The 19,062-nt window shown below is 38.9% G+C and overlaps 1 protein-coding gene across 2 annotated transcripts in view; it reads right to left on the bottom strand.

The window, feature by feature from the left end:
- Window positions 1-19,062, bottom strand: part of nAChRalpha7 (nicotinic Acetylcholine Receptor alpha7) — a 460,381-nt gene that overhangs the window by 8,848 nt on the left and 432,471 nt on the right. For both annotated transcript variants that reach the window (XM_073977639.1, XM_073977640.1), the window contains one exon: window positions 6,843-6,987. In XM_073977639.1, coding sequence (XP_073833740.1) covers window positions 6,843-6,987 — 145 coding nt within the window. The remainder of the gene's footprint in view (window positions 1-6,842; window positions 6,988-19,062) is intronic.

Here is a 19,062-nt window from a genome sequence, read left to right as displayed (position 1 = left end):
TTAAATCGTCGTTGCAAACAACTCTTTCTCCAAGGGATCCAAAAAACAATGTACCCAGGTATGATACAGACAAACCGTTAGCTCAGAATTAATGGTACGGTGTACTTGAACCAAATTTAAGTGGAAGGTGCTGACGTCTGGGAAGTTTTTTGCGGTTTCTGAAACTACCATGTTCATAGGTGAGAAAAATTAAAAAACAAAAAAAAATCGCCGGAGCTCTTTTTAAATAAACCCCGATTCAAATTGACATTTTACGAGTTTACTCGAAGACTTAAATCGAGTATAATCGATTAGAAAAAAATTATTTATTTTTCGAGCGTTTGTGCGTTCGTGTGTGTGTGCGTGGCAGCGAACAGGTTTGATGTTGCTGTGCATTGAAGGTGGAAAGGACTAGTTCTTAGGAGGAGAGTGGTCGAAGGTTCGGAGGAGAGTGGTCGAAAGTTCGGAGGAGTGTGGTCGGAAGTTCCGAGGAGAATGGTCGGAGGTTCGGAGGAGGATGATCGGAAGTTCGACGGAGGTTAACACCCGAACAAGTACTGCAACGTGGGTCTTTTACGTTCGTCGTGAAGCAAAAATTAATGCCAATAAATAAATGGATAAACGTAAATAGTTTTAAGAGTAGGGAACTGGTCGACCAACTGGACATTTGAACCAGAAGAGATTTACTCTGTCCGACCTTACCCGCTGATTTAATGATCCGGTCATTAAAGAAGAGCTATGCCCGAATCGTAGATGGTTTAAAGAGTAGGGAACTGGTCGACCAACTGGACACTTGTACCAGAAGAGATTTACTCTGTATGATCTTGTAGTCCACTCTAAATAGAAATAGCAAAAATTCTCACAGTAGAGATGAAATGGGGACTCAGGTTTTTGAGGAGCGGCCTCAGGCGGACGAAAATTGAACAGAAATGAGTGTTGCCAACTATAATAGCAAATACACAAACCGAAAGTATGTGTTGCCCATGTTATAGCATATACATAATAAAAAGGTGAATATCAGCTATCTAGGTTAGCAGACAGTATTGGCAAGACAATAGCAAAGTTACAAACCATTTTTACCAATACATTCATACCTTTCTCTATACATATTTAAAAATGTATAAATGTATTTGTGAAAAAGGTTTGTATTTTTGCTATTGTCTTGCCAATACTGGCATTTGTAAACGCCGGGTATGTTCAACTACCAACACAATGTTGGTAACGTTGTTGGCAATACCTACTTTTGGTTTGTGCCTTTGCTTTTATAGTTGGCTGCACTAATTTATGTTCAATTTCTCCTCTACTTCCCACAAAGCTGAATTTTGGTGGAAAGCTAGGGCTTGTCATTAAAAGTAACGTCTTAAAATTCCCCATCGATCTCATTTGAGCAAACAAAGTCATTCAGGGTAAAAGGTCATTTTTTTGGTGGCCGTATTCAGTTTTTTATCTACAAAAATGATCATTATGACTCTTCAATAGGAGTCCCCATTCTTGAGATATCGTGATATAACTGTCAAATTGCACATGAGAAGAATTAAGCCGCGTAAGAACATCATGAGGTGAGCCATGTGTTAGGTATTTCTCTAAGCTTTCAAATGATACCAACTTTGCGGTAATCGGCTCAACCGGGTCTAGTGCGTTTTTAAATCTGGTCTTTCGGGCCAAATAACTGGCGAATGGAGTCCGACTCCCATGAAAATTATACATTTACGTAATTTGTCCACGCCCACTTTTTTTTAATTTCGGAGGGGGTGGGTTACTTACCCTATACCCTATTTCTTTAAAAATACTTACTTACTTACTTAGCTGGCCCATTACAGAACATTTGTTCTATAGGCCGAACTAAGAAGAGATCTCCATTCCTCTCTATTTGTTGCTTTGCTCTCTGGAATACCGCGCCTTTTCATCTCAACATCCACTTGTTTGCGCCATCTATTCCTTGGCCTGCCAATTCTGCGTGCACCGCCATGTGGCATGTATTCATACGCCTTTTTAGCGGGTTCATCATCGCTCATTCTTATGATATGGCCTAGCCAACGCAATCGCTGCATCTCGATACGTTTAACAATATTGATGTCGTTGTATAGCAGATACAGCTCGTGGTTCATGCGACGTCGATATTCACCGTCAACGCAGATTGGTCCGTAGATCTTTCGAAGAATTTTTCTCTCAAACACACCAAGCACTGCCATGTCTGCTTGCGCAAGTACCCAGGCTTCGGAGCCATACATCAGCACGGGTAGTATCAGTGTTTTGTAGAGCGTTATTTTTGTTTGACGAGATGTGGCTTTGTTTTTAAACTGCTTACTTAATCCAAAGTAGCATCTGTTGGCCAATACAATTCTTCTTTTTATTGTTGACGGAGGTGCCGAGGTAGACGAAGTCTTTTACTACCTCAATATTATAGGAACCAACTTCCACAGTCGGTCCGAGCTCAATGGACGCATTGCGCGTCGACACCATCAACTTGGCCTTCTCACCGTTTACCGCCAGACCCACTTTAGCAGATTCTCCTTCGACCTTTATAAAGGTATCAGTTACTTCTTTTACTGATCGACCCATGATGTCTATATCATCAGCATAAGCAAGTAACATGTGACTATTGGTGTAGATTGTGCCACTTCTTTTGACGTTTGCCTCTCGTATAACCTTTTCTAGCAGGATGTTGAAGAGGTCACACGAAAGGCTGTCTCCTTGTCTGAAACCTCTTTTGGTACCAAACTCTTCGGAGAGGTTCTTTCCTATTTTAACTGAGGACCTCGTGTCAGTTAAAGTCATTTTACAAAGCCGGATGAGCTTTGCGGGAATACCAAATTCAGACATGGCTTGGAATACCTTTGAGCGCAGCGGACTGTCGAAGGCTGCTTTATAATCGACAAAAAGGTGGTAGGTGTCGATCTGCATCTCTTGGGTCTTCTCCAGGATTTGCCGCAGGGTAAATATCTGGTCAATGGTGGACTTGCCAGGTCTAAAGCCGCATTGGTATGGTCCAATAATCTCGTTGACCATTGGCTTTAGTCGTTCGCACAATATCCCTGACACGATCTTGTAGGCAATAGGGAGTAGACTTATGCCCCTATAGTTAGAGCATACAGTCTTATCTCCCTTCTTGTGGACGGGGCACAGGATACTCAGGTTCCAATCGTCGGGTACTCGTTCTTCCTGCCAGATGGTGCTAACTAGCTGATGAATACACCTTATCAGCGTGTCGCCTCCGGTTTTGAACAGCTCGGCTGGTAAGCCATCGGCCCCTGCTGCCTTATTATTCTTCAGCCGATTTATTGCTGTCTTTACCTCATCTTGGCTGGGCAGTATACATTCAATACCATCTTCTGGGATTGGGACTGTGGTATCTTCGTCTTCTTCGCTGCTATTGGATACCAACAGATTTGAAAAATGTTCTTTCCATATCCTGAGTATACTATCTGTATCAGTTACCAAATTACCTTGCTGGTCTCTACAGGAGGATGTGCCTGTACCAAAGCCATCAGTTTGATGCTTGACTCTTTGGTAGAATTTTCGGACTTCATTCTGGCTCCTGTACATCTCGATTTTTTCACACTCCCGCTTTTCCATCTCTCTCTTTTTCCTGCGGAAAAGACGTTTCTCCTCTCTCCTTTTCTCCCTGTATCTCTCTCGTGCGCTACGCGTTGCTACGGATTGTAAAGTAGCCTTATATGCCGCATTTTTCTCTTCGGTGGCAGCACGACACTCCTCATCATACCATGGATTCCTTGGTGGAGGTCTCTGGTATCCAAGTATGGATTTTGCGGCTGTTTGCATGGAGTGGGCAATGCTTTGCCATTGCGCTGATATGTTATCGGGATGAGGAGGGCTTTGATTAAGCAATTGGGCTAGTTGAGTGGAATATGCTGTGGCTATCTGTTGTGATTGCAGCTTACCGATGTCTAACTTTCGTGTTGTGTCTGCTCGTACTTTGTTTGCTACGTTTAAGCGGGTGCGTACCTTTGCTGCAACAAGGTAGTGGTCCGAATCAATGTTTGCGCCTCGGAACGATCGTACATCCAACACGCTCGATGAATGTCTTCCATCTATCACAACATGATCAATTTGGTTTCTTGTTTTCTGATCTGGAGACAGCCAGGTGCCCTTATGAATATCGAGATGATTAAATCTGGTACTGCTAACTACCATGTTTTTTGCAGCTGCAAAGTCTATCAGTCTCATACCATTGTCAGATGTTTCACTGTGGAGACTGAATTTCCCGACTGTTGGGCCAAAGATATTCTCCTTTCCAATTTTGGCATTAAAATCGCCTAGAATGATTTTAATGTCATGGGCAGGGCAACGGTCATATGTTTCTTCTAAGCACTCGTAAAATATATCTTTGGTCTGTTCGTCCTTTTCTTCAGTGGGAGCATGAGCGCAAATAAAGCTGATGTTGAAGAATTTTGCTTTTATTCGAATTGCAGCAAGTCTTTCATTCACTGGGGTGAAGCTGGATACAAGATGTTTTAGTCTCCGACTAACTACGAATCCACAACCAAACTCATGCTTTACGTCATGGCAGCTATAATACAGTGCGTCACCTTTAGGTGTTGTTGTGACGCCTTTCCCAATCCATCGTATTTCCTGTATGGCAGTAATATCGGTCTTGTACTTTTCAAGTACGTCTGCCAATGCGAAGACTGCACCTTCTCTATAAAGAGTGCGAACATTCCAGGTGCAGATTCGCAGATCATGGTCCTTAAAACGTTTGCGGGGTTCGTCAACTTTAGAGGGGTTTGTTTTTCTTTTCTTTCGTTTTTTCATAGTAGGCTGTTTTTTCTAGGGGAGGGTTACTAACCCGACGCCCAAACCCAAGTTTTTAACGTTCTTATGGGTGAACGCGCGGCACATGTTAGCTCACTACCTTTAACGGGTGTTAAAGGCAGTTCCCCAGGTGACACCATATGTAGTTCTTTAAAAATACTATATTTAAAAAAATTACGAATGTATCGGTTTGGAAATTAATTTGCTAGACAATTGTGGTTGTGTCTCCGACCTTACCTACTTTTTTAGGACCCAAAGAGTTGACAACAATTCCTAAGAGAAAAGAAAGGTTACAGACAAAATCTGTTGATAAATTTAAAATCCTTATCGGTTTTACAATGGACCGAAGAAGTGAGGTAGAAAATACCTATTTTTGAATTGTCCAGGATAAAGTCCATAAAAAGTGTTTAATTAAAACTCATTTCGACGGGTCAGAACCGCTATATGTCAAGAATGGTTCCTTTTATAAAAAAATTATAAAGACAAAACTTGTAGAAAATTTTCCTGTCTTCAATATTTGCTCTATACACATTTTGATTAGACCCACCGTTTTCAAGAAATAATCCGAAATCCTAAAAAATCCATAAATGTTGACCTTTGACTGCGAATAGTTTTTTTGCGCACATGGGATTGATAGGGACTTTTAGAACATTGCTTCTAATGACAAACCCTAGCTCTCCACCAAAATTCAGCTTAGTGGAAATTTTTGCTATTTCAATGTCTATGTTGACTAGAGTTGGGCAATCTAGTTCCTGGAGCGGATCGATCTTTCTAGTTCCTTCTCCCAAAAGGAACTAGTTCCTTAATATATGTAGTTCCATAGTTCCAAATAGTTCCGAGAGTGAAGTATTTTAACGAAACTTTCTCTTTCTTATTGTTTCCATAATATGGTGGATTAATATACATACAAATAAATAAATTGCAGGGGAAGTGATTTACGTTTATTTTACAATGTGACCGCACCGAACGAGAAAGATCAATGTGAGTGTTGAATTAAAGGAATAAAATCAACTATACAAATGAAAGTAATTATATGTACGACGGAAACTATATGAACTAACGGAACTATATAAATGCAAGAGCCGGATATAGTTCAAATAGTTCTTTGTCCGGAATAGTTCCTTGGAACTAGTTCGTTCCGGAACTACACAGCTCTAATGTTGACTGGACTAGAAGTAATTGCCACTTCAAATGGTAGACGACAAGTGGATTCAGATTTATGCTATTCTATACGCTTATTCCAATGAGAGAAATATAAATAAGGTAGATCAAACTCGACAACCCACCAACCGCCTGCGGGTATTTTCGCTCTATGGTCTCCGCACAGGATTTGTCCCTCGATGTCTTCAACATCCGTGAATGCCTGAGCTCAATAAGTAGAGATAGAATGTATGAAAATTATATTTGCCTATTAATAGAGAACTAAATGACGATAAAAAAAGTTCAAAATGTTCACCGAAATGTCATTATTGTAGTAAATTCGTAGTTAAACCTAAAATGTAAACATTTGTAAATATTTTTAATTGTAAATATTTAGGAATAATTTTATTACTTATAGTTATGCTTGTCATTGTATTGAATTTGTAATATAAAATATACATAAAAGTAAAGACACATATAAAAATAGTTGTTCCAATAAATATTAATAATAATAATAATTTTATAGGAAAATATTTATACAAAAAATATTTTTACACATTAATTAATAAGAAGACAATCTTCACTAAAATATATAATTAAAAATGGAATTAAACTTTTATAATTTCTCTTTAAAGTAAATATTCATGCTTAAAATTTAAACTTCTCAATAAATTAAAAACTAAATTTATAAAATTCCATCTTCATCCTTAAAGTCTTTATTGTATCCATACATTCAGGTCACCCTGTAACATAACCCGTTTCAACTTTCGCTTTATTTTTTAGCAAAACAATGTCAATGAGATATTGTTCCCATTTCTTTTTTTGTTATTTATTCATTGCTTTACTTTTTTCTCACTTTAACTTGTTGTATATGTATGTATGTCACAGTGAGTTAGCATATTTGCCATTGTTCATGTTGTTGTTGCAGTACTCTGTAAATGTATGCTTACCTGATCAGTTATCCATCTTAACTCTTTCAATATTAAAGCCAATTCATATTCAGCTGATGAACTTAGACAGGTGTGTGATATGGCTTCATGCATTCGTGTGTCGCCAACAGGACCAACGGGGCCAACACTACCATCGTCACCTTGTCTGTAAGTTTAAGTAATATATTTTTTTATATTTATATACATGCACACACACAGATAAAGAGAGAGTGGCTCACGTACATGCATAATGTTTGAAACATCATGAAATGTACGAAGGATGTGTGCGTATGTATATAAATTTGTATGTATACATAAATATGTTTAAGTAAATTATGTATGAATTTATGCATTCATATATATGTATACATGGCATTTTTTTATATGTATATGTTTATATTAGAACACATTATACTGTGAAGGTGTGCACGAAGAAATACTTGGGTATTACACACACGCACATACACATGTATAGGCTTTGTGAATAAATGGCCAATACTAGGTGCGTGCGTATGAATACATTTGTATTTCAAATAACAGTGTTGTGCAAAACTACTACACCAAAATCAAATGAATAACATTTAAAAATAAAGAAACTACAAATGAAACGTTCATAACAAATAAATACATTTAATCTACTTCAAGGGAAAAATTCTGGAAGGATTTATTTCTGGATATTACTCTGAATGAGGGTCCTGGCGATACTAAATTGAAGTTTGCGCCCAATTCTTGATGTCGATATTAATAATACTTCCATTCTTTTTTTTTTTTTCTTAAAATAAATAATACATTTTAGACAAAAAGGGGCATTTTATTAATTTTCAATTTCAATTCGACATAAAGAAATAGGCCCTAACCCATTGATTCATATATTGCAAAGTAGCGTTTAATGTATGCATCGAGCTACTCATAGTAGATGAATAAATAAGCTATCTGGACTCCATTTTTTATCAATCAATACAGATTTCTACTCCTTAGTGTCTGACACATTGAATCATATACCCTGTTTCAGATTATTACCACAGAATCCATCTACTCAATATTTTAAAACTTTTCTATAGTAGCTGACCAATTCTGTTTTCTACTTTAGAGAAGTTAACCCCTTGTCATCTTATATTGAGTAAATGCATGCTTAGAGCATATTCAAAAATATATGCATTTGTATTTTTGTTCGTTTTTGTTTTGCACAATACTGTCACATATATTCATATACATGTTGTTGTTGGCTTACTGTCTTCTAGGTCCTTTATTGGGTTTATTTTCATCTTTTGTTTTCTTTTTTTTAAAGGTGGAAAAGATTAAGTAATCATCATTTCGTGACTTGCAGCGATGAAGAAAATTTTAAATTTTATAAAATCATCAGATTTTACACTTCAAAATTTAGAAGGCGACAGGTTATTGGTGACTTTATAAATGTTTTTATTAAAATTTCCTTCACCGATGAAAATATTAACATTGGAGTACTCGGATTTTTCTACATACATAAACAACATCGAGCTTAAAGTGGGAAAATATTATGTTGGCGACGTCATTCCCTTTATTATTTTGTTTGTTCTCTTAAGTAAAGATCGGATAATATCTGAGACAAGTTTAGACCTATAACTATTTATTAATATTTCCCCATAATTTTCCCAATACTGATGTCGAGGTTTAGAGTCTATCGGACGTCAGTGTCGATAACCTCGACAATTTTCCATTTACCGGCGCCACGAAAGCTGTCACCAAAGATCGTCATACCATCTCTAACGAGAATAATCATCTGCAAAGCTTGAAGCAGAAAGCAGCATCTTTACCGCAAAATAAATAAAGTAAAGTTTCAGACCGCCTGTGTCTATAAAGTTAAACTAAGTGTTTCATTTAACCTACACCACCAGTTTCCTAATAGCAACACGTAAGTATCGACTACTTATTGTGTTGTCTACGAGTAAATTCATTGAAGTGTTGTTGTTGTTCGTCTTTGGACAACAATTAATTTCGGTTCTAAAACTACTCTGTAGATTTAGAACACCTACAAGTCCATACGCCTGTATCGGAACTTGTATTTATTAATATTTCCCCATAATTTCCCAATACTGATGAAGAATCCTACACATACCGTAAATGGATGATACCCGTTAAGGCCTAAATCCATAAATGCTATTTTCAGATACGTGTAGTATAATTAGACCTGTGCTCTCATATGCTCACCCTTGTTGAGGGCATGGACAAGAAGACTCCATAAAAATATTATTACATACGTGCCGTTCCTAGGGGGTGAATTTTGGGATGAAAGATACCAAGGAACGGTCCTGACCAGCTTTGGGATGGCAAAGCCCAGGATTTATCTTGGTCTCTCCCTCATCTCAACTGGACACTAACCTCCCGTGTTGTCACCTTGTCAACTGCTATTAACACACGTTAAAGGTAGTGAGCTAACATGTGCCACGCGTTCACCCTTAAGAACGTTAAAAACTTGGGTTGGGCGTCCAGTTAATAACCCTCCCCTAGAAAAAGCAGCATACTATGAAAAAAAAGGAAGAAAAGAAAAAAGCAGATGTACTTGAAAAGTACAAGGTCGATATAACTGCCATACAGGAAATACGATGGATTGGGAAAACGTCAACATATGACATGACGTAAAGCATGAGTTTGGTTGCGGATTTGTAGTTGCTCGGAGGTTAAAACATCTGGACTCCAGCTTCACCCCAGTGAATGAAAGACGCTACAATAAGGATAAAAGCAAAATTCTTCAACATTCGCTTTATCTGCGCTCATGTTCCAACCGAAGACAAGGACGAACAGACCAAAGATATATTTTATGAGCGCTTAGAAGAAACTTATGACCGTTGTCCTGCCCATGACATTAAAATTATTCTAGGCGATTTTAATGCCAAAGTTGGAAAGGAGAATATCATTGACCCAACAATCGGTAAATTCAGTCTCCAAGGAAAACATCTGATAATGGAAGGAGACTGATAATCTTCGCAGCAGCAAAAAATTGTAGTTAGGACACCTGGCTGTATTCAGATCAAAGAACAATAAATCAAATTGATCACGTTCGTTCCGAGGAGCAAACATTGACTTCGACCACTACCTTGTTGCAGCAAAGGTCTAAACGTTGCAAATAAAACACGAACAGACACAACACGGAAGTTGGATATTGGTAAGCTGCAAACACAACAGATTGCCACAGCATATTCCACTCAACTGGCCCAATTGCATAATGAAAGTACTCCTCGTCCCGACAATATATCAGCGCAATGGCAAAAGTATTGCGCACTACATGCAAACAGCCGCAAAATCAGTACATGGATACCAGAGACCTTTACCAAAGAACCCATGTTATGACCAGGAGTGTCGTGCTGCTACCGAAAAGAAAAATGCGGCATATAAGGCTACTCTACAATCAGTAGCAAGGCGTAGCGCACGAGAGAGGTATAGGGAGAAAAGGAGAGAGGAGAAACGTCTTTTCCTCACGAAAAAGAGAGAAATGGAAAAGCGGGAGTGTGAAAAATTCGAGATGTACAGGAGCCAGATGTAAGTCCGAAAATTCTACCAAAGAGTGAAACATCAAACTGACAGCTATGGTACAGGCACATCCTCCTGTAGAGACCAGCAAGGTAATTTGGTAACTGATACAGATAGTGTGCTCGGGATATGGAAAGAAAGTTTTTCCAAATTGCTGGTATCCAATACTAACGAAGACAACGAAGATACCACAGATCCAATCCCAGAAGATGGTATTGAATGTATACCACTCAGCCAAGATGAGGGAAAAACAGCAATAAACCCGCTGAAGAAAAATAAAGCGGCAGGAGCCGATGGCCTACCAGCCGAGCTGTTCAAATCCGGAGGCGACACGCTGATAAAGTATATGCATCAGTTATTTAGCACCATCTGGCATGAAGAACGCGTACCCGACGATTGGAACGTGAGCCCCCTATGTCCAGTCCACCAGAAGGGAGATAAAACTGTGTGCTCCAATTACAGGTGCATAAGACTGCTCCCTATTGCCTGTGGTCAATGAAATAATTGGACCCTATCAGTGCAGCTGTAGACCGGGTAAATCCACCATTGACCATATATTTACCTTGAGACAAATCCTGGAAAAGAAATGCAGACCGACACCTTCCCTTACATCTTTTTGTCGATTTTGTCGAAAGACGTTCCAAGCCATGTCTGATTTTGGTATCCCCGCAAAGCTCATTCAACTTTGTAAGACGACATTAACTGATACTCGGTCCTCAGTTAAAATAGGAAAGAACCTCTCTGAAGAGTTTAATACCAAAAGAGGTTTCAGACAAGGAGACGGCCTGTCGTGTGATCTCCTCAACATCATGCTGGAAAAGGTCATACGAGACGCGTAGGTCAAAAGAAGTGGAACAATATACACAAACACCCATATTTTACTTGCTTATGTCGACGATATTTACATCATGGATCGATCGGTAAAGGAAATAACTGATACCATTGCAAAAGTCGAAAGGGGATCTGCTGAAGTCGGTCTGGAAGTAAATGTCGATAAAACCAAGTTGATGTTATCGACGAGTAATACGTCCAAAGAGCTCGCACCATCTGTGAATGTTGGTACCTACAATTTTGAGGTAGTAAAGGACTTCGTCTACCTCGGCACCGCGATAAACACAACAAATAACATCTCTTGTGAAATACGAAGAAGAATAGTCTTGGTCAACATATACTACTTTGGGCTAAGTAAGCAGTGGGCTAAGTAAGCAGTATGGTTCCGAAGCATGGGTTCTTCCACAATCAGATAAGACATCGCTCGGAGTGTTCGAGAGAAAAATTCTTCGAAAGATCTACAGGCCAATCTGCGTTGACGGTCAATATCGACGTCGTATGAACCACGAGCTGTATCTGCTATACAACAACATCAGTATAGTTATACGTATCGAAATACAACGATTGTAATGGCTGGGCCATGTCGTAAGAATGAGTGATAATGAACCCGCTAAAAAGGCGTATAAATACGGGCCACATGGAAATTTACGCCGATCTGGATGGCCGAAGCTTCGTTGGAGCGAACAAGTAAAACGAGACATCAGAAAGCTACATATCCCAGATTGGGAAAATACAGCAGCAAACAGAGAGGATTGGAGATCTTTTCTTAGTTCGGCTTATGGAGTAAATGTTCTGTAAAAAGCCAGCTAAGTAAGCAAGTAAGGTAGGGACAGTGCGTACATATTGTTGTTGTATTATGGTTCAATTCTTAGGCGCAACAATGCCTTTCTTTAGTCTGCTGAATAACCCGATACTCTCACGGGTAGTAACCGATTTGATGTAAATTTTGGAAAAGTATTTCCATCGTAAAAATTTCTCTGATCGGTGTATTTTATTTCATCGAAACATGGTACATCGTAACATTTTTTCCAAACTTAAATCAAATCCGGAGGTTATAATAGTTCGAACTTTTTTGATTAAGTGGAATTTTTACCGATCGTAATTCGTATGGTGTAGAATGTATACTTGCCCGATAATTAAAAGAATCTTACTGAGACCAACTAAAACTTTAAAAAATTTTCACACTTTTGCGTTGAATTCGAATTGTGTTGACATTTTAATAACTGGTGGTCCATATGAAGCTTATGTGGGCCCCGAAATCTGTTCTAGAGAGTTTGAAGTCGATTTAGCCACTATCGACTGTCTGGCAGACGGGAAACCTCGATTACTCCTGAACGGAGTAACCGATTTGGTCCAAGCTTTCTACATTGTAATATTTCTTCCAAACGTAAGTTTAGCTCGCGACTGTAATTAATGTAACCGCCTATTGTAGAAGATGATAGAAAAGAAGAATGTTATGGAAACGAAAGTTAGACGGTGAGTCGTTAGGAAAGAGAAACTATGACTTCAATTATTTTAGAGCTTGAAGGAGCTCAGAGTTATTTCTGCATGATCATCTAAGATTTCTTGAGTATGATGTTTTCATGGAAAAGTCCATGTTTCCTGATATAAAGATCAGAGGAATGACTCTCGAAATAAGACACACTTCCAAAATGTTGTATGTCGGTACATTCCTTTATGCACCTCCCCCGCAAATATTTTGAGATTTTAACCTAATCCATATCTTTGTCGGCAAGTTCATACGTTTAAAACATACGTTTTTGGGAAATAGGTGTTTCAATTCACACTGGCAGAAGGCTATGTCGGCAAAGCCGAATTATGTTTTCTCTCTTGTCGTTATTTTAAAGCTTTTCCAGTTCTGTGGGCAGTTAATCTCCTTCAAATTATTGTTGTTATTGTTTCACAATTTAGTACAATTTGACATATATATGTACGTAGTCCCCTATTGGCAAAGATGCGCATTTTTTCCCAACGTCCACAATTGTAACCTTCTAAGAAAATGACCCAAGAGTTCGGCCACAAACTAAGGTGACTGATGAGCCCTATAACTGACACAATAACCGAAACTTTGAAAAACGTAATATTTCTTCCAAATGTGCATCAAGTTCCAAGAAGGTCTATACCGAACAACTAATTCTCGTACAAATTCAAAAATGTCTGCTGAGGGATCTATGCCCGTCTGTCTGTCTATGTGGCTGTTGCGGGTTGGGTATCGTAATATTTTGACTAAACGTATACCCTAGACAGACGGCAGAGTTAATTTGCATTAAAAATGTCCTAATTTGAATTAAATTTTCACCCTGACAGACGATAGTTCCTGCAGTTATGAAATAGCTGTTTGTGTTGTTTATTTGTACCCAGCAGACCATTTCATAAAGTTTTACAAAAGTTCGCCAAAATATGCGAAATAAATATACTTTCGACCATTGACTTTTTCACCACGATAATGCAAAAATAAATTTAATTTATTCGCGATATTTTTGAGTCTTTTTAATGTTAAAAAATGTCGCAAAACTCTGAAGGAACATTTGAAGAAGACATTATTTTCGATAGAATGGGTATGGTGGGTAATGAAATGCTTGTGAAAATAAAAATTTTAAAAACAGATTTGTTAGAAGGCGTTAAAAACGATTAGCTGCTATTCTACTCGCGAAAGACCACTACTTATTTTCAAGCAACGCGAAAATTGCTGATTTGCTTTTCGTTTTTATTTTCTTAAACATGGAAATTTGACAAAAGACAATTGATTTTCAACAGCATTGCCATATTGAAATTGCTAAATTCAGTTTAAATTTCCTTTGATTTTGAGCATTAAGAATGTGGATAATGCACGAATTAATTTGAATTAAGGCAGTTAATGCAAATTAACGCTGCCGTCTGTCTAGGGTATTAGTTTAAGTTCGAAGATAGGCCACTCCTACCGACGACTCCCCCACAAAACTTCAAAAATATTCGCTTATATGGTGGGCACGATAACTCTCGAAGGGAGTAACCGAATTAAAGATAACTGTTAACTTTCAACGCATAGATCGGGTTTGAATATGGCGTATATCGGTCCACTTCTTCAGGTACCTCCCACACAAAATTCGGAAACAATGAAGTTTAAGAGCTCTTCTCGGATAGTTGTGACATTTTTTCACAAGTTGTCCTTACGTCGTCCTTTACAACAGTATTTTTTCAGGGAAAAGTCTGAGCTAATGACCTAAAAGCTCCAAGAAAGCTTGCCAACTAAAATGGCAAATCCGCAGGATAACTCTCGCATGGAGTTTTAGATTGGTCCAAACTTTTGAACATCGTATTATTTCATCCAGTCATGTACCAGGTTGAAATATAGACTATATCGGTGCCGTTCTTCGTATACCTCCCACACAAAATTTGGGGAAAGTGCAGTTTGAGAACTCGTCTCGGATCTATTTAAAATTTATTGCAGAATGTTGTTTTCACGGTCCCTATTACAACGGTACAATTTCTTTCCGGAGAAAGTCCATACTTCCAAACAAAACCAGACGCCACAAAAATGGCTAGTGGGCAAGATAACTCTCAAACGTTTTCAAAAATGTCTTCCGAACATATTTTACCCTAAGTCTTTAGGTTCAAATTTTGGGTATCATAATAGTTTGTCCATACTTAGTTTAAATTCTACTATAGGTCATATTGGTCCACTCCCCCAGGTAGCTCCTCCACAATAGTTCAACATTTTCGCTAAAATGGTGTGCAGGATAACCCAAGGAAGTGGCTGATTTGGTACATACATTGCACATCGTAATATTTCTCCCATACATAGACTCGGTTCGAATACGGACTATATCGGCTCAATCCTTCGGGTACCCCAAACACAATATTTCGGAGAAGTACGTGATCCCGAATCGCGTTGATTCCATTCGCAACAACTTGTATTCTCTGCCACCGTACCAAGGTACACGTTTTTTCAGGGCAAGTCCATATTTCATGAGAAAATAGCGCAAAACTGTGAAAAGCCCTACGGAACCAAGTGTAGTGAATGGACCACACGATAACTCTAGAAGGGATCAACCTATTGAGTCCAAAATGTGACCTTCGTCGTATTTGTCCAAACTTAGTTTAAGTTAGGAGATGGATCTTATCGGTCCATCCTTCCGGTACAGACACAACACGAAAGTTAGACATCGGTAAGCTGGAATCAAAAGAGTTAGCCACATCATATTCCACTCAACTGGCCCAATTACCTAATCAAAGCACTCCTCGTCCCGGTAACATATCAGCACAAAGGCTAAGTATTGTCCATTCCATGCAAACAGCCGCAAAATCTATACTTGGATACCAGAGACCTCCACCGAGGAATCCATGGTATGACCAGGAGTGTCGTGCTGCTACCGAAGAGAAAAATGCGGCATATAAGGCTACTCTACAATCAGTAGCAACGCGTAGCGCACGAGAGAGGTATCGGGAGAAAAGGAGAGAGGAGAATTTTTTTTCCGCAGGAAATAGAGAGAGAGAGATGGAAAAGCGGGAGTGTGAAAAAATCGAGATGTCTCCTGTACATCAGACTGAAGTCCGAAAATTCTACCAAGAGTGAAAAATCAAACTGATAGCTTTTTTTACAGGCACATCCTCCTGTAGAGACCAGCAAGGTAATTTGGTAACTGATACAAATAGTGTGCTCGGGATATGGAAAGAAAATTTTTCCAAATTGCTGGTATCCAATACTAAGGAAGACAAGGAATATGCTACAGATCCAATCCCAGAAGATGGTATTGAATGTATACCGTGTTGGCCAAGATGAAATGAAGACAGCAATAAACCGGCAGGAGCTGATGGCCTACCAGCCGAGCTGTTTAAAACCGGAGGCGACACGCTGATAAGGTGTATGCCTCAGATAGTTAGCTCCATCTGGCAGGATGAACGTGTACCCGACGATTGGAACCTGAGCATCCGTCCATAAGAAATGAGATAAGACTTTATGCTCTAACTATACGGCCATAAGTCTTCTCCCTATCGCCTACAAGAAAGCGTCAGGGATATTGCGGGAACGACTAAAGCCCATGATCAACGAAATATATAGACCATACCACTGCGGCTTTAGACCTGCAAGTCCACCATTGACCAGATATTTACCCCCCGGCAAATCCTGGAGAAGACCCAAGAGATGCAGATCGACAACTACCACCTTTTTGTCGATTATAAAGCAGCCTTCTACAGCCCGCTACGTTCAACGGTATTCCAAGTCATGTCTGAATTTGGTATCCCCGCAATGCTTATTCGGCTTTGTAAAATGACTCTAACTGACACAAGATCTTCAGTTAAAATAGGAAAGAACCTCTCCGAAGAGTTTTGTACCAAAAGAGTTTTCATGCAAGGAGACAGCCTTTCGTGTGATCTTTTGAACATCCTTCTAGAAAAGGTTATGCGAGAGGCAAACGTAAAAAGAAGTGGCACAATCTACACCAATAGCCACATGTTACTTGCTTATGCTGATGATAGAGTCATCATGGGACGATCAGTAAAGGAAGTAACTGATACCTTTGAGAAGGTCGAAGGAGAATCAGCGAAAGTGGGTCTGGCAGTAAACGTCGAAAAGACAAAGTTGATGGTGTCGACGGGCAATGCGTCCATAGAGCTAGGACCAACAGTGGAAGTTGGGTCCTATAATTTTGATGTAGTTAAAGACTTCGTCTACATCGGCACCGCCATAAACACAACAAACAACATCAGTTGTGAAATGAAGATAAGCATTGTGTTGGCCAACAGATGCTAACACCGATACTACCTGTGCTAATGTATGGTTCCGAAGCCTGGGTACTTGTGCAAGCAGATAAGGCAGTGCGTGGTGTGTTTGAGAGAAAAATTGATCGAAAGATCTACGGGCGAATCTGCGTTGACGGCGAATATCGACGTCGTATGAACCAAGAGTTGTATCTGCTATACAACGACATCAATATAGATAAACGTATCGAGATGCAAAGATTGCGTTGGCTAGGCCATATCATAAGAATGAGCGATGAAAGGTGCTAAAAAGGCGTTTAAATACGGGCCATATGGCGGTACACGCAGAACTGGCTGACCAACGCTTTGATGGAGCGAACAAGTGGAAAAAGATATGGAAAGACGCGGCATTCCAAAAAGCGAAGCAACAAACAGAGAGAATTGGAGATCTTTTCTTAGTTCGGATTAAGGAATAAATGTTCTGTAATGGGCTAGCTAAGCAAGTAAGTATATATATTTTCATACTTCCAAAAAGGGCCGCAAAATCTGGAAACTCCCTAATACACATTTTTTTTGGGATTCGATTCGATATTGTCAATAGATGAAAGTTTCAATTAACACAGGCTTACGGCGTATCTCTGTCGGCAAAGCCGACTGACACTTCTTTACTTGTTTTTTTACTGGTTTTATTTTGCAATTTAAAATAAGTTTATTTAAACTTTAAGCCAGACTATTTTGAAAAAAAAAACTGCAACAGCTATTTAAGAAAAATATTTTGTTTTCAATCTTAATTTTTCCTGAAAAAAATTAAATGTTTTTCAGTCAGTCTATTGTTCGTGTTTACCTTTTCATCGAAATCTGTCATTTATAGCGTTTATCATTCGGTGACTCTTGGCTCCTGTCTACTTCATCATCATTCACAACGTCAATGGCAAGAAGAAAAACATCTCTCGTTTGTTGGTTGTTATGGAAAGTTTGATTATGAATGAACGATTTGCGACATGTAATCACCATAACGTTCATGAATCACTTAGAGCATGTTGAACCATCGTTGTGATGATGTCTTCACATGCAGATATGGGGCATTGCAGAAGGGATTTTACATTTATGAAACTAAAAATTAAAAAGCTTGCACTGATGAAGCTCCGACAAAAAATCTAACAAGTAAAAAAGCGTTAAGTTCGGCCTGGCCGAACTTTTTCTATCCTCCACCATAATGGATTCTAAACTAAAACGGAATAATTATTTTCTCTTCTGTCCACAATTTTAAGCGGAGATATTTTGTGATCACTGAACCTTATATGAGGCTATATCAAAGTGTGGACCTATGTTTGGGTGGAGAAATTTTGAGACCACTGGGAACCTCAAATGTCGAATTGCAGATACTTGGGTCAAAAATTGAAGCGAAAATCCAAAAAACTGAAAATCGGGAGGTACCTACGGACCTATGTTGACAGTTTTTCGAATTACACATAGTTCGGTTAAAAATACCGAAAATGGGGAAGCACCGTTTTATGGGGGCTACACAAAGACATGGACCTATGTTGACAGTTTTCGATGGAGATGTTGTGTGGCTACTGGGAACCTCAAATGTCGACTTACAAATAGTTCGGTCGAAAATTGTCGCTAAAACTTTCAAAATACCGAAAATCGAGAGGTACCGTTATAAGGGGGCTATACCAAAACATGGACCTATATTAACAGTTTTTGGTGAAGATTTATTGTGAAACTGGGAATCTCAAATATTCAATTGCAGGTAGTTTGGTTTAAAAATGTAGTTAAAATCCACAAAATACTGAAAATCGGGAGGTACCGTTATATGGGGGCTATAACAAAAAATTTACCTATGTTCACAGTTTTTTGTGGACATATTTTGTAGTTACTGGGAACTTCAACTGTCAAATTACAGGTAGTTCGGTCAAAAATGTTAGTTAAAATCCCCAAAATACCAAAAATCGGGAGGTACCGTTATATGGGGGCTATAGCAAAACATGGACCTATGTTTTGTGTTTATAGTGGAGATATTTTGTGATCACCAGGAACCTCAACTGTCAAATAACAGGTAGTTCGGACAAAATATACCGAAAATTGGGAGGTACCGTTATATGGGGGCTATTCCAAAAAGTGGTCCGATATAGCCGATTTCGAACTGCCTATAGAAAAAAGACACTCGGGTGGAAAAATATAGCGCTTTAGAGTGATTACAACAGACGGACATGCC

The sequence above is a fragment of the Musca autumnalis genome, unplaced genomic scaffold (assembly GCF_047663935.1).
Source record: "Musca autumnalis isolate F117 unplaced genomic scaffold, ASM4766393v1 scaffold_3, whole genome shotgun sequence".
Lineage (NCBI taxonomy): Eukaryota > Metazoa > Arthropoda > Insecta > Diptera > Muscidae > Musca > Musca autumnalis.
Note: the sequence above shows the minus strand (reverse complement) of the source record. Positions and strands in the feature narration are given on the sequence as shown.